The 15,920-nt window shown below is 37.2% G+C and overlaps 1 protein-coding gene across 2 annotated transcripts; it reads left to right on the top strand.

Annotated features, from left to right (window-relative positions):
- Positions 1-2,644: 2,644 nt before the first annotated feature.
- On the top strand, positions 2,645-15,216 carry CCNL1 (cyclin L1). 2 transcript variants are annotated; one of them, XM_019440315.2, is made up of 11 exons: positions 2,645-2,947; positions 3,246-3,320; positions 3,762-3,871; positions 9,457-9,577; positions 10,664-10,728; positions 12,473-12,572; positions 12,677-12,781; positions 12,877-13,018; positions 13,254-13,365; positions 13,492-13,590; positions 14,306-15,216. In XM_019440315.2, exons 1-11 carry the CDS (start codon positions 2,645-2,647, stop codon positions 14,652-14,654), a joined length of 1,581 nt encoding a protein of 526 aa, XP_019295860.1. In that variant the 3' UTR covers positions 14,655-15,216. The 2 variants fall into 2 exon arrangements, with proteins under 2 accessions (XP_019295860.1, XP_019295873.2); XM_019440328.2 differs by lacking the exons at positions 12,473-12,572; positions 12,677-12,781; positions 12,877-13,018; ... (1 more) ...; positions 13,492-13,590; positions 14,306-15,216 and adding an exon at positions 10,968-12,221.
- The last annotated feature ends 704 nt before the right edge of the window (positions 15,217-15,920 follow it).

The raw sequence follows: 15,920 nt of genomic DNA on the forward strand, positions 1-15,920 counted from the left end.
ATAATTTTTTTTAACCCCTATCCTTAGACAACCTTGTGGAGCAGAACCACTAGACCTATTGCTTTCCATCCTGTGGATTAGTCATGGATTTAAAAAAAAAATTAAAATTAAAAACATCAGTTTGATGAATTAATGCTAAGCAAATAAAATGTTGGCCCACCTCCTCTACCATCTTTTTTGATGCTAAAGGGATGAACAGTGAAAATACTCCTCTCTATTGGACATAATTTGGGGGTACAGTTCGAGGAAGTGGGAAATAGGCCCAAGTGTGGAATGATCTGGGTGTTTCTGCTCTTCTGGAAATGAATGTCAGACAAAGGAAGGAGGTGGGGAGCAGAGAGGTCTACTGGGATAAGATATCAGGAATAGAAAAGGAACCCCATCTCCTCCCATAACTCCCTCCTACGCTTGTGAGTTTTTAAAAATCATGGATCTAGAGAGTAAAAATATATTATAAAATATATCAAGACATCAACAAGTCAGTTTATTGGCAGCATATTGGAGAGGTATGGTGGAAGACCCTCTAAAGAGGAATAAATTCCCATTAAGAAATATCTTAAAAATAAATTATATTACTCTCAAGTCATTATAAATACAGGTGGTGATTTCACTGAAACTTTATGTTTCAATGAATCATGTTACCAATTAGCCTTTTTTTTTTAGTTTGAAATAATTGAAAACTCACAAAAAGTTGCAAAAATAGCAGAGTTCCATGTATCATTGATCCAAACTTCCAAAACACTATCTTACATAACCATAGTAGGTTATCAGAACCAGAAAAACAGCATATCATTAAATAGTTTTTAAAGATTTCAAAGTTTATTAATATTATTTTTAAATGACTTCTGAATATTGGCTAGGGAAGTTTCCCTGGAAGCAGACTAGTCAGAAAGGTAAAGGAGGGGTGCCTGGGTGGCTCCTCAGTTAAGCTTCTGACTTTGGCTCAAGTCACATGATTCGTGAGTTCAAGCCCCATATCAGGGTTGCTGCTGTCAGCATGGAACCCACTCTGGATTCTGTCCCCTTTTTATCTGCTCCTCTCCAGCTATCTCTCTCTCAAAAATAAATAAACACTAAAAAAAAAAAAAAAAAAAAGTTAAAATCAGAGAGTTTAAGTGCTTTAGCCAGCACCTGAATTACACTCCATTGGAGTAGTATTTCTTAGCCCTGGCTGAACATTGGAGGATAGGCAAAATCCAAACACTGGCTGAGCCCACCCTAAATTAATTACATCAACCTCTATAAGGTTGGCAAGGCTGAAGGTAAGGCTCAAGCATCAGTATGTTTTCAAAACTCAGAAGATTCTAATTCACAGCCAGGGTTCAGAACTATTCATATAAGGATTTACCAAATAAAATCGATGTAATGCTTTTTTAAAAATGAGGTTTCTGAATATGTTTTGCTTTAATGACATCACTGACAAATACTGAAATGTATTCAAACTTCCTTTGTTCTAAAGATCCAAGTTTCAATGCACTGTTCACAATTTAACAGAGTAAGCCTTAAACCCGAGCTATGAATAGAAAGATAATGGGATTTCTCATCACTAGCCTAACATATCAGAGGTTCAAGTGTGGGATAAGAAGATAGTTGGAATAAACCAAGATCTACTCATTTACTCCCAACTTCAGACTCTACCTGTTCCTATCAGTATCACTGTTTTTACTTCAAACATGAGGAAATTTCAGGAATCGCTAGCTAAAATCCCAGAAGAAAGAAACACAAATGAGATTTATTTCTTCCATTCTGCCTAATTGTAGTAACCAACATGGATACATTGACCCCTGGACATAATCAAATTATCTCTGTAAAGTTCTCGCCCTATTTTTGGAAACTAGGGATTTTCCAGATTACGGGGGCCCTGTCACTGGCTCAGGCCAGAGTTTCAGAAGCTAACAGGCGAAAGCAGCCGCTCTCCTTGCCGTTACGAAGCCTTAGTCTTACTTGGATACCAGGGGGAATTACATGCTCATCGTAGAGCTTTTTCGGGCAACCAATGTAGTTCACATTAGTGTTTTCTAAAAATACTGTACGGCAGTCCTCTCCACATTCCTCGCGGATCACTTTAAATCACAAATTAGTCTGCACACCACATCACAGTAACCGCTCCTACCCGCCAATGAGGGCAAAGGTCGGCCCTAAACTCCTCTTGTACACGCTGACTCTGCGCCGCGCAAATGCTAAAAGTTAGGAGGGCGAGACAGAAGCAGAGAGACGCAGGTCCTTGACAAATTACTGAAATCGCGCAGAGATCATAGCAAAATTCTGCCAACTCTAACTTGGGGATAAAGCTCCCTTATTATTCTCCTGGCTACTAATATTAAAAACGCGGCGACTGAGACTTGTTTTTAGCTAAACAGACGACCTCCTGGACCACTCCGTGGCCCCAGCAGAGAGGTCATCAGGTGACAAAGGCGGCACTCCTCACTCCGGCCTCTGCTCTCGGGCGGCGCAGGCCTAGGCGAGGCCTGAAGGGACTAGTTGGCGCGCACCAGCCGGGCGTGGTGACGTCAGGGCGGAAGCGCACGCTGCGTGAAGCGGCCCAGAATCAGGCGGTCACGGGAATATCCGTCGCGCCGAGGACGCTGGTTAGTCTCGCTCCGGGTTCCGGCTGCGTTGGGCGTGCGTGCAGCTCGCTGAGACTATGGCGTCCGGGCCTCACCCGACCGCGACCGCTGCCGCCGCCGCCTCGTCGGCCGCCCCGAGTGCGGGCGGCTCTAGCTCCGGGACGACGACCACGACGACGACTACGACGGGAGGGATCCTGATCGGCGACCGCCTGTACTCGGAAGTTTCGCTCACCATCGACCACTCGCTGATTCCGGAGGAGCGGCTCTCCCCTACCCCGTCTATGCAGGACGGGCTCGACCTGCCCAGCGAGACCGACTTGCGCATCCTGGGCTGCGAGCTCATCCAAGCCGCCGGCATTCTCCTCCGGTTGCCGCAGGTCAGTGCTTCGGCCCCGGGCCGGCCCAGCGCGCTTCTCCCCGCTGTCCCTTCCGCTGCATCCCGGTACCAGTGTGTCTCGGCAGGGTGGGGATGCCTCCTCGGGCTCTCCAGCCACAGGTCCCGGCCGGATCCCGGGCGGGTCGAGGGTGGGAGGGCGCCGAGGCGAAAGGAGGACCCGGCAGCGAACAGTTCGCGGCGGGAGGGGGAGGGGGAGAGAGCGGCGGCACAAAATGGCGGCGGCGCCTGGTGCGGGCCCGCCTGACCCCTGCGCTTCCGTTCTTCTCTCTTGTCTGCAGGTGGCGATGGCAACGGGGCAGGTGTTGTTTCATCGTTTTTTCTACTCCAAGTCTTTCGTCAAACACAGTTTCGAGGTAAGAGCTGCGGGGGCGGGTGAAAAAGGATTTCTTCATCCGGAAACGAGGAGGAGGGGGTAGTGTCTCCACCCAGCTTTTCTAAAAAGGGAGTGGTTAGTTTAGGCCTTTGTACCTAGTTCTCACCCACGAGAAGTAGACTTTTGGAATGTGTTTTAAAACTATAAAGCTTCTCTTGAGCCCATGTGCTGTCATCAAAAATCACAATTTTCAATCAAATTCAATTAAGATTAGTTAAGCATAAAAAAAAAAGCATAGTACCAGCGTATCTGGTATGCCTATGGGGAGTAGAAATGTGCATCGTACTCTATTTCACCAAAAGTCCCAGTTGTGTCCTGAAATTCTCCCATCAGAATAAGTTGTTTAGACTTTGAAAGAGGCTTTCCTATTTGATAGTGTTGTAGTCTAACAATTTTTTTATTGGATTATGGGTTCTTTCAGATTGTTGCCATGGCTTGTATTAATCTTGCATCAAAAATTGAAGAAGCACCTAGAAGAATAAGAGATGTGATTAATGTATTTCACCACCTACGCCAGTTAAGAGGAAAAAGGTAAGATTGGCATTATTGAACACAGTGTTTCTTGCTGCTACTGCATTGTGCACCAATCATCAACTCAAAACATTCTTTCTTCTCAAAACTGATGCAAAGGAAAACCGGCTTTAATTTAGGTGTTAAAATTCACATAGGAGCTAACTAATACTTAAATTAATTTGAAAAAAAAAACACAATTAACCAGCTATCTAAAGTTTGTAGAGGCAGTTGCATTTATGGACAATCCTAACAGTGCTGTGAAGCCAGTCCTGTGGTTTAAGATTAAACAAGAAAGGGAATACGTTTGGCTCAAGTGTGAGTGTATTCTGTAAGTTATTTTCCTCCCTCCCCTCTTGGAAGACTGAAGGTTGGAAGTGTAAACACTGCAGTTCAAGTTAATATTGTGGCAAAGTTTTGTGTAGATCATGTTTTTCTACGCGAAGTCCCAGTTAATTCTTTATCAATTGAGGTTGGCTTTTGTTAGAATACTTCTCAACATTGAACTACGATATATCGCATAATACCGGATCTGAAAGGACTGCAGGATAAAGGTTGAAGTTTGAAGTCAAAGGGATTACACAGGTATTTTGTTTTGGTCAGATACAGTATCAGTGAGTGGGGTAGAGAAATAACTATTGGGTTACATTTAGATAAGGACCGTTTTTATTTGATCTTGTAAGAAGAAAATAGAAACCAAATAGTGTCTTGGAGATTTTGTGGCTACGTGACAACACTTTGTGTGGACCTATGGGTTCGTGAGAGGCAGTGCAAAAAGTTTTAGTTGCAGGCTTCCTGCATCTAGAGGTGACTTCTAGTACATCCTGCAGAAGGATACACTTGGCATAGATTAGTTCTGTGTTCACTTCTTAAGAAATTGTGGTGATGTTAGATAAACTTGTACTGAGTTTGAAAGGAAGTTAGTTTTAAAAGGATTTTAAGTTGTTGGGGTTGGGTGTCAGTGCCAAATTAGTATCCTACATGCGTGGGCTTTATTGGCTGAATCTATAAGTTGTCAGTAATGGAACTATCCAGAGACATAGTAAAGTAACCTTTAGTTAGAAAGTCTGAGCCATTGCTACCCAGATAGTTTCCACAGCATTTTTTCAGTTTTCTTACGTTCTTTTTTCCTCCATCTTTTCTCATTTACCCTAACCACGTCCAGGGACAGACTGATATTTTATTTTAAACTATCCTTTAGCTTCTTGGTGAGGAATCCCTGGAAATTGGGAAGATATCAAATTGGTATTTAGTGTGGTCTGAGCTAAAATTTGTTTTTAGATATTTAGTGGATTCTTCAGGGTGTTTAAAACAAATTGACAGTAATTAAAAGGCTTTTAATCCGAGGATTCAGTGTTTGCCTAAAGGAGTTTTCGGTCTGTATTCTTTGAACCATTGAGCCAACTGTTGTATTGTAACTTAACAATGATTATCTACTTTGAACTTTTTCTATGAGACTTAGAGTATTCTTCCTTGAGGTCAGAGTAGGTCTTCTTAACTATACAAACTTTGGAATTTAAAACATCTCACCTGACTGTTGCGCCTGATGTAATAGTGTGTTTTTGGTCATTATTACAGAGAAATTGACTTTGTCTCAATCTTACAAGTCTGATTATAGCATGAAATTTAAAAGGAGTTGTTAATTGCATGGAAGCCTTTTTTTTAAAGCAGGATGTAAAAGTGTTTCTATGCATATTACAAGTTTACTCAGACACGTAACTTGTATATGTTATTAACTTCAACTCTTTTTTCCCTTGCAACCGACTATACAGCGACCAGCTACATTTACCAAAGCCTGGGTGATGTGGAGTGGTACATAGAGATGAAGCTGTCGTCATGGCAACAGTGAGTGAAGTATCGAAAATCCCCAAGGAGAAGCCAGTGCTCTGAGAATAGGTCACTGGAATCGGGGACTAACAGGTTGGCCACTGGTGAACCATTTAGAAAAACTCCTGTTTCTTGTTATAAGCTTTTGTCTTTGCTGTCCAAGTTATTAGAAACTATAGCTTGGTGTGTTTTTATCTAGAGTAGTGCCATTAGAAAGTATTGGTATTCCATTTTAGATAAATAGTATATCAGTTTAATGATGCTGTTTTAATCTGGTTTATGCATAGCTTTAAGTTGTAGTCTGATCTTGGTAATGACAGAGGACGCATCATTTTTGTAGCCTTTAGGTCATTGTTTTTCAGTCCTGGTTACACATTAGAATCACCAGAGAAGCTTTTAGAAAGTATCAATGCCCAAGCCCTGTCCTGGATTATTTCTCCCTCCCCCCTTCAATTTTTCTGTAGTTTCATAATTGCCTCTAAGGTCAGAATAAATGGCTGAATTGAAAGAGAAAATTGCTTTTTCATTTCATTAGTTTCCGATTTTAATTTGTTTTTGAGATGCAGCATATTTCCAGACAATTAAGCATTTTCTGTAATTTTAAGGAGCCCACATGTATACCTGAATGCTTGCCTAAAGACAAATATTCAGACTGATGCAACCATTCATTGGTGAATATGGTGTGGTATTTTCAGCAGGTATATAGATCATAGACAAGAACTGGAAGTCTTAAGTGGTCTTGTCATTTAGTCCAACCTCCCTCAGTTTATTTCGGTGGTTGTAAAGGTAGTGGCCTTCAGCTGGCTTAAACACTGCTAGAGGAGGAATATTCCCTTGGAGTAGGCGTTACAACTTTCTGTATATTGAACAACAATCTGGCTCCTCATAAACTAAATCTCATTTTAGTGTAGTCTCTCGAAGAACTAAGTCCAAATTTTCTAGGTGCTTGTACCACACAAGTGAGACTAACCATGTTTGGATATCCTGTTTGAATTTTTTTTCTTTTTTTTTGTTAAGTCGTATTTCAACTAAATCATGCTAAAGGAAAAATTGTTATTCTCAGAGACGAAATAAACTTCCAGTGACCAAAGCCCAAGATTTCCTATTAAGACTAAAATTTGAAAATTTTTCTTTTCATGTAAATTTAATTTTAAAAATCTGATAAAAAAGCAGGGGAGGTAGAGTTTAGTTTGTTGATGATGAAAATTATTTTTTCTCTGAATAGGTAATTTTTTTTTTTTAAAGAGATTTAGAATGTCACCTCCTGAAACTTACTGGAAAGGAAAGTTTACTTAATTCAAGATGAAGAAATTCTAGCAAGCTTCAATTCAACTTTATGTGCTTGCTGCCATAGACAGTACTAATTGATAAATTGTTACTGTAAGTAAGGAAACCACCTGCTTAGACAGTTTCCTTTAATCTTTTCTTATTGCTGACCTACGGAAACATTTTTCTATTTCTGATACAAAATAATCCTTTTACGGTAGTTGTAAATTACATGCTCATTGAGCCTTTCTTGATTTAAAACCAGTTTTTAACAAAATGAAAGTGTCAGATTATATATCTACAAAGATACCTTCCAAAACCACTAGTAGAAGGCCTAAGCAAAAATTTGAGTATATAGTTGAATTACACTAAATAATGGGTTTGGTTTCCTTAATTGGTTTTGGTGTTGGGACTTTGACATACGAAAAAAGGAAAGTAAAGATTGTGGCAGAATAGATGGAAAGTAACAATTCATTTAATGAATTAATTCATTTAATTCAATTAATGAATAAGCCTGATTTGGGGATCAGATAATAGCCATTATTGAGACAAGTGTGTAGTTGGTTAATTGCAGGAAAAGTGAGTTTTAACACAATTTGAAGGCAGCTGTTAAAGCAAGCTTAGTAAGAGGTATAGATTAGTTTGATCAACATAAAATAGGGGGAAATGAGACAAAACTACTTTTATAAATTTATTTTTAGGATTTTAATGGTGCGGTTTACAGTCTGAATTGCAGGGAGTAAAGAGTTAGTGGCAGGCCACTATAAAACTGGGGATATTCTACGTCCTGATACCTGTTGAAGGAGGGCCATCAAATAACTGGTTATGAGAGTCGGAGGTGTGGATTTGACTTTTTTCCAAACTTCTTGTAATAATGATAAAACCTGAAAAATTACAAACCTTAAGATTTTTGGGTTATATATTCATGTGTACATTGATTGCTCTGAAGTTAATTTTTTCCCCAAAGAGTATTTAACTTGTAGCCTATTGTCCTGATAAGGTAGATTCGTTGTTATATTTTTATATTAGAAGTCTGTCCCCTGTCCAGTTGGTGGCCTCATTCCTCACACTTCTCATAGCTATAATAGGAATCGAACGGAGTGAAGGCCATTTTCAGCACTGTTAATTTAAGTAAGCTAGTTTCCATCTTGTCAGATTTACCAACTTTTTTGTTTAGTGTATTTTGATAAAAATCATATACTATCAAATAATTTGAAATAGTCTAATAAGCATTCTTGTTGCTGTAATTTTAGATGGGATGAAGGAAGGAAAATGAAAAGATGTTTAGATAATATGTCACTGCAGGGTAGTTAATGTAGCTCATTTCAGATTGTTTTCTAATATTCAAGTGGATGTATTTAAAATACAATCTTACATATTTCTGGATTTGGCGTACATGATAAAATGAGTTGTGAGTGGTAATATTCAGAATGACCTTTTTTTAAAACCAGATGTGTTCTGCCAGAGCAAAAACTCTTGAATCTTTTGGCTGAAATGAATTCAGTATGGGGAAACATTTTTAAATGTTCTCTCCCTACATATACACCATATAATCACGTCTTAATGAAAATGTATTTCTTATTGGCTCTAAAAACGTCAAATGAAGGACAATGGGAAATGAAAGTCCACAAGTTCTCCGTAAGAAACCAGTTTTGAATTTAAATCAGATAGTCTTTTAATTGAAAATGCTATTTCCTAAGCATTGAACCACTGATACATAGCTTTCTGCATTATAACCTTTGAAGCTATCAAAATTTAGTCTGGCACAGAGACCTTGAGTATTCTGATTCCCTCATCGTGGTCTTCCCTTCTCTTTTAAATTGCATTCTAAAGAGTATTGCCTGGTAACTACAACTCAGACCAAATTTAAGCCTGTTTTTTATTGATCGCTTCTAGTTTTGAATCTTTTATTTATGTAATTGAGCTGAAATTTTAGTGCTCAGATTTTCTTTAACAGAGACGGATTCTTAGAATAAATTTGTTTAGGCAAATTGTCCATTTAGGGGAATCTGAATTAGCTACCTACCATTTTTTCCCCCACTTTATACTTTGGCCATAAATTAGCCAAGAGTTGATAGTTTAGAAAATGAATTAAATCAGTATAATCTTATGAAGTCTTTATAGTAAATATTTTCAATAACACATTAGTTTTGTCACTGGAAAAAATCTGTGGAGACTAATGAGGTTTGTGATGATAAATCAACAATTTAAGTCTATGTATACATATACACCTAAAAGATAATCATGAAAAAAACAACAAAGGATACATGTAAGTATTAGAATGAATTTTTCACTACAGGGTTGAGTTAGTTCCTATAGAAACCTAGTTTAGAAAGTGTATGTTTAATTAGCATAACTTGGACAGCACAAGATTAATGCTTTAACTTGTTTGCAGGAGTTTAAAAAGCTGGTTTCTGTTGCCAATAGTTGGTTGGAAGGGAAAATGGAGATGCCACAAATACAATTTTTTGGATGTGCAAAACAGTTTTGATTTTATTTCTTACAAACTATAGGACTCCAAGCCCCCTGATCCTTGATCAGAACTACATTAACACCAAAAATCAAGTTATCAAGGCAGAGAGAAGGGTGCTAAAGGAGTTGGGATTTTGTGTTCATGTCAAGCATCCCCATAAGGTGAGTTGTAGAGTGCAGAGATTACATTCGTAAGTATTAGGGTCTTTCTAAAACTGCATCTTACATGAACTTATATTGTTATTTTTGAGAGTTAACCTTGGTTTTTAAAAAGCATCCTTCAGGTTATTGAAATTTATCAGAAAGTAGGAGTCAAAAAGACTTGGGTTCAGATCTCCACCCTTCATCGTGTGGGCATAGATAAGTTGTTTTTGCCTCTGTGGTTAACCCAGTTTCCCTAGCCAGAAAACAGATTGTGAAATAACCTTATTCCAAAGAGGAAATAATATACATGTGCAAAAGTACCTGGAATGCTGTCACACAGTAAAATGTTCAAAGCATAGTGGCTGCTCGCTGTCTGAATATTTATTTCTCCAGTATCTCTTAGCTTACATATGATCATCATAATAGCCCATTGGTTACCATATGGGTGCTCTGGGGATAGGACTATCTGTGAGAGAAGTTTGTCTTTGCCATTAGCTCTTGGACTTTGGCAAATATCCCTGTTCCTCGGATGCTACGTATTCAAGATTGTAAAATTAGAAAGATTGATAATAAAGGTCCAGGAAGATTTAACCTGAACTGTAGTGAAACTGTTGATAATGTAGTTTTTATTTATCACGCTTTAGTGTGATAAGCTTCACTGTAGAAATACTGTTTGATTACTTAATTGTAATATCCACTGTATTACATAATATGATCATATGCATTGTGTAGCATTAAAAACATACAGTCTGTAGGATTTTTGGACATGTGGAATTGTACCCTGGGAAATTAAGTGAAATAATCTCATACCACAGTGCCTGTCACATAGTAAAGTGTTCATGGAGAAATTAGGTATTTTTTTTTTAACTGATTTCGCTCATTTTTCCTGTGCAATTTTGGATCATACTTCTAATTTTTATGGAATCTAGTGGCATAATAACCCACACCGACTGCCTGTGTGTTATAGGTTGGTCTGTATTATCTATGCAGTTGTAGAAGAGATAAAACTTGCACCTAACATTTCAATTACTTATATTCATTGAACTCTGTATTCTTAAAGAACCACTGATTTGCTAAATTGAGTTTTTTTCCCTTGTCCTTCAGATCATTGTTATGTATTTACAAGTCTTAGAATGTGAACGTAATCAAACCCTGGTTCAAACTGCCTGGTAAGTTGCTTTTTTACATTTCTTTCCTAGCCAGGAAAACAGAAGCAGAAATAAAGTAAGTTTCATTTTCCCTTTCCAAAATAATGAGAGGAGTTTGTTTTGGTGCTTTTTGTTTTTTTTGTTTTTTAACCAAAAGGTAAATAATGCTTATTTCTGCTTCCTGTTTTCTTGGCTTGACTAATTGCTTTCAATGGAGAACTCAATTTAACTTTGTTCTTTTTTCTACTCTTTAATTAAAGGGTAGTCCATGATGGTAAGTCATAGAACTCTGCCCTCTGCACTTCAGCCCATGACCTCAGGATGGCCTGATTGGCTGCCCTGCTCTCCAGCCAATCCAGTGCAAGCTCTCATCCGAGATTCACTGAAGTGGTCCATATCCATCTGGCAGCATCTTCTAGTTCTGTCGGGGTGTCAAAAGGATTTGTATATTTGCTTCTAGAAGTAACTATTCAACATGCCTGTGTATATAATGTATACCTGTAACTATCAAAATGAATAGTTCATTTTTGATAGATTTGTTGTCCAGCCATTATGAATTAAATGATTTTTTTTCGTTAGGAGTTTGACTTAGATTTCTATTTTTAGTATGTATAGCATGGTGTCTACCAAAGGGGAAAGTACAACTTGCAGCTTAAAATGGGCACCATTCCCATTCTGGATGAATTATAGCTGCTGGACTGTTGAGGCAATACTAAAAGAATTACATTTTTAAAAGAGATGTTAATATTGCCATAAGTACTGTAGAACTTGGACTTTTGACATGAAGATGTTTGACTTGGAGGGCTAGTTTATTTTAAGGTAAAACAAGGAATTTGGTCCAGCTACAACTACTTTCTCAAGACTGTTGATGATGTGCAGGACTTAAGTAATTTTCATGTTCTGGACTTAATGACTGCCATGCTTCTTTAGGACTCAGTAAATATCAGTAATATTAGATAAGTCTAATTGCTTTTATAAAATGCATGACATTTTTAATATATGCTCTATAGAAAATTTAAGCAGTTTTCATGGATAAGGATTTTTAAGAAATAGTCTAACCTTTTAAAATAGTTTAACCTTTTAAACAGTTTGTGAAATTTCTTTAATACTTTAGGGATATTGTGGGGAGGGTTCACTAATAAAAAAGTCCAGCACTTTATTAACTGAAGTAGTTTATTGCTTTTGTTTGTACTTAGTCACAAAAAAGGTATGTAAACAAGGCTATTCTGTATATTTACTGCTCTTCACTTCCCTACCTAGATTTTCTGAAGTAGCTTAGTTTTCTTAATACAATTTGGTGAGTGCTTACTGAAAATGCCTTTTTACCCCTGTTACAGTATTTTGAGTTTTTGAAAGAACTTGGTTGACACTGCTTTTCATTGTGGATAAAGGAGAGATGGTCAATAATTAATGGCTTGAAGTACTGTTGGAGTGGTTTATCATTTCTGAAATTAGATATGTGAAAATTGACTTTCAAAGCATTGCTTTTCATAGAAATAAAAACTACAGAAGTACTATTTGGGATGATGTGGAATTATTTTAAAGGACTTTAGTCACATCTAGGAAAGCTGAAGAATGGTTCCAGTGTTAAATTCTTATCTCTTACTGATTTTTGAGTTAAGAGTTGTTGTATGCTAGAATATGAGGATATGAATATAAATAAGAGAAGAAAAAAGAATAAAGTAGATTGAGTCTCCAATTTTATGTAAGCCTCGGAAGGACTGGTTTGTTTATGTACAAAGCTTATGGTTGAAATATTTTTCAGGAATTATATGAATGACAGTCTTCGAACCAATGTATTTGTTCGGTTCCAGCCAGAGACTATAGCATGTGCTTGCATCTACCTTGCAGCTAGAGCTCTTCAGGTAGGTATATATAGCCTGTAGTCTGCTATAGGATACATCACAAGAGTTAGCAGTTCTAATAAAAACTGAAATTTGTCCTAAACCATTCTGTTTTTATGGTTTAGATTCCATTACCAACTCGTCCCCATTGGTTTCTTCTTTTTGGTACTACAGAAGAGGAAATCCAGGAAATTTGCATAGAAACGCTTAGGCTTTATACCAGAAAAAAGGTAGCTGTTTACTTATGTTTGTGTTAATACTTTTTAAGTGTTAAGAGTCTAAACTAGTATAAGGGAGAACTACTAACTTCATTTTCTTCCACCAGCCAAACTATGAATTGTTGGAAAAAGAAGTAGAGAAAAGAAAAGTAGCCTTACAAGAAGCCAAATTAAAAGCAAAGGGATTGAATCCCGATGGAACTCCAGCCCTTTCAACCCTTGGTGGATTTTCCCCAGCCTCCAAACCATGTAAGATATATTCAAAATTGAAATGATTTGGGCACTGAAGATGTGCAGTTATTAGAAAGCTTTAGCATATAACAGTGGCATAGAAACAATGATGTTAGCAAGCAAGAAGCTGTTACCATTTTCTCTTATGATAGACAAATACTTGAAAGCATGGTGCTCTTGAGTTTCATTTAGAAACAACTTTTTGGCCCTCTATTAAATCCAATAGATAACATGTCTTTGTGTTGTTTTTAAGCATCACCAAGAGAAGTGAAAGCTGAAGAGAAGTCACCAATCTCTGTTAATGTGAAGACAGTCAAGAAAGAACCTGAGGACAGACAACAGGCTTCCAAAAGCCCTTATAATGGGTGAGAGTATATTTGAATTAGAAAACTAGTCTAAGGACTCTTTTATGTGTTTAATTTCTAACACACTAAACATGTATCTGAAATAATGGTGTGGGGGTTTTTTTGTTTGTTTGTTTGTTTTTTAAGTGTAAGAAAAGACAGCAAGAGAAGTAGAAACAGCAGGAGTGCAAGTCGATCAAGATCAAGAACACGATCACGTTCTAGATCACATACTCCAAGAAGACAGTAAGTAAATATTCTCATAGAGAAAGCAGTCTTATTTGGAGTAACGTTCCTGAGTTTTAAGAAAATTGAACATAGTTGGATGTTTTCACAGTTAGGCTAGATTTAGTCTTTTTAACATGAGCTAAATTATGAGAAGTGAGTTTGGAAATCTGCCCTGCCTATACATGGCTTTTTCGTTTTGTGGTAGTGTAACTTAACATTGTGTTCTGGTTTTGCCCATTTTTTGAAGAAGTGTAGGGGCTGGCCACAAAGTGCTATGGAAGGCTATAATATCCTGTCTATAATGTGAAAACAGTCTTTTTGTTTAAGTTTAATTCGAGAATATTAATATTTTATTAACTGTTAATTAACCAGTAATCAAATTGACCAGAGCCAAAGAATCTTCCCTGGCTTTGTAATTAAAATGCTAGCTGCTTGTGTCTGTTCAATGGCTCTTTTGAACATGTGTGAGATACTCAATAAAAAGCATAGCTATCTAGGACACTTTGCAAAAATTACTAATTTTCTCTTTGGAATGTAGACATGTGGTACATTTAAGATTTGTATAATACAGGCTAGCGGGAGCTGGTGAGAGGTGGGTAAATTTAGTGAAAGTTTTCTGTCCTGCCTGTACTGCTACAGGTCAATATTGTTTTTTGAACCTGTTAAAAGCACCATCAAAATAATCTGTTCCCAGCAGAAACTGAATCTAAACCTCAAATTTTTATTGTCTAAGTTATAATAATAGGCGGAGCCGATCTGGAACATACAGCTCAAGATCAAGAAGCAGGTCCCGCAGTCACAGTGAAAGTCCAAGACGACATCATAATCATGGTTCTCCTCACCTTAAGGCCAAGCATACAAGAGAGGATTTAAAAAGTTCAAATAGACATGGTCATAAAAGGAAAAAGTCTCGTTCTCGATCTCAGAGCAAGTCTCGGGATCACTCAGATGCTGCCAAGAAACACAGGCATGAAAGGGGACATCATAGGGACAGGCGTGAAAGATCTCGCTCCTTTGAGAGGTCCCATAAAGGCAAGCACCATGGTGGCAGTCGCTCAGGACATGGCAGGCACAGGCGCTGACTTTCTTCCTTTGAGCCTGCATCAGTTCCTGGTTTTGCCTATCTACAGTGTGATGTATGGACTCATAATCAAAACATTAAAAGGAAATTGATTAGGATTTGATTTCTTAAAGCCCTCTAGGTCTCTAGAAACACTGAGGACATTTTCTTTTGGAAAGAAACTATGTGTTTTTTTTTTTTGTTTTGGGGTTTTTTGTTTTTTTGTTTTTAAGTTTTTGTGGGTTTCTTTTTTGTTTGGGGGGTTTTTTTGGTTGTTTCTAGGGTTTTTGTTTTGTTTTTGTTTTGTTTTGTTTTTTTTGCACATTAAAATGCCCTAGCAGTATCTAATTGAAAACCATGGTCAGGTTCAATTGTACTTATAGTTGTGTATTGTTTATTGCTATAAGAACTGGAGGTGAGTTCTGTAAAAATGTATCTTATTTTTATACAGATAAAAATTGCAGACACTGTTCTATTTAAGTGGTTATTTGTTTAAATGATGGTGAATACTTTCTTAACACTGGTTTGTCTGCATGTGTAAAGATTTTTACAAGGAAATAAAATACAAATCTTGTTTTTCTAAACTGCTTCAAATAATCTTATTTAAATAAATTATTAAACAGAGAAAAATTTTAATAGTAAAGTGCCTGTACTGATTTTCTGACAAAACCTTTTCTCCATCAGCTATATATATAGTTCAAGGTTCTTAAATGCAGTTCTTACCTGCATTGAGAGCTATTCTAAAAGTCTTTGCCTTTACATTTGGAAAAAAACCAATGGGAGTTGTGCAACAGTGTAATATTAAATGTTCTATTGTAGCATTAAACCAGTCTTCAAGTTGAAACCTATTTGCACATATATAGTACTTAAAATTTGCTTTAAGCTTCTGGTACCATTTAAGTGAGCTGTCCTCTAGAACAAAGCAAAACTTTTAACATAATGGTATATCAGACCCAACTGTTAAACATTAAAGGTTTTCTTTAATTTAGACAGTGAAGATTTTATCTAGGCTAGGAGGATTGAATAATAAAATGAGGACCCCCGGACTTGGCTAGCTGAAAAAAGTAAAATCTGACCCTAAAGTAAATCAAGTTTTGTTGAAAAAGTCAGAAGTCCTACATCCAAATGAATACATTTTTAATATGCATATTGACAGTTATTTTACCAATAATTTGGAAGTGAATTTAGAAATTTTAGAAGGCCATATAGGATTTCATTATTTTATAGTTATAGTAAGTTTTGCATTAATTTTTTTTAACACTTGATTACGTGGCCACTAGACCTGGCT

The sequence above is a fragment of the Panthera pardus genome, unplaced genomic scaffold, assembly GCF_024362965.1.
Source record: "Panthera pardus isolate Hobbes unplaced genomic scaffold, ASM2436296v1 HiC_scaffold_16, whole genome shotgun sequence".
In the NCBI taxonomy this organism is placed as follows: Eukaryota; Metazoa; Chordata; class Mammalia; order Carnivora; family Felidae; genus Panthera; species Panthera pardus.

Coding starts and splice junctions, on each gene's coding strand:
- CCNL1 (XM_019440315.2), top strand. CDS start 2,645: ATGGCGTCCGGGCCTCACCCGACCGCGACCGCTGCCGCCGCCGCCTCG. Junction 13,019..13,253: donor TTCCCCAGCCTCCAAACCAT/GTAAGATATATT, acceptor GTTGTTTTTAAG/CATCACCAAGAGAAGTGAAA. Junction 13,366..13,491: donor TCCAAAAGCCCTTATAATGG/GTGAGAGTATAT, acceptor TTGTTTTTTAAG/TGTAAGAAAAGACAGCAAGA.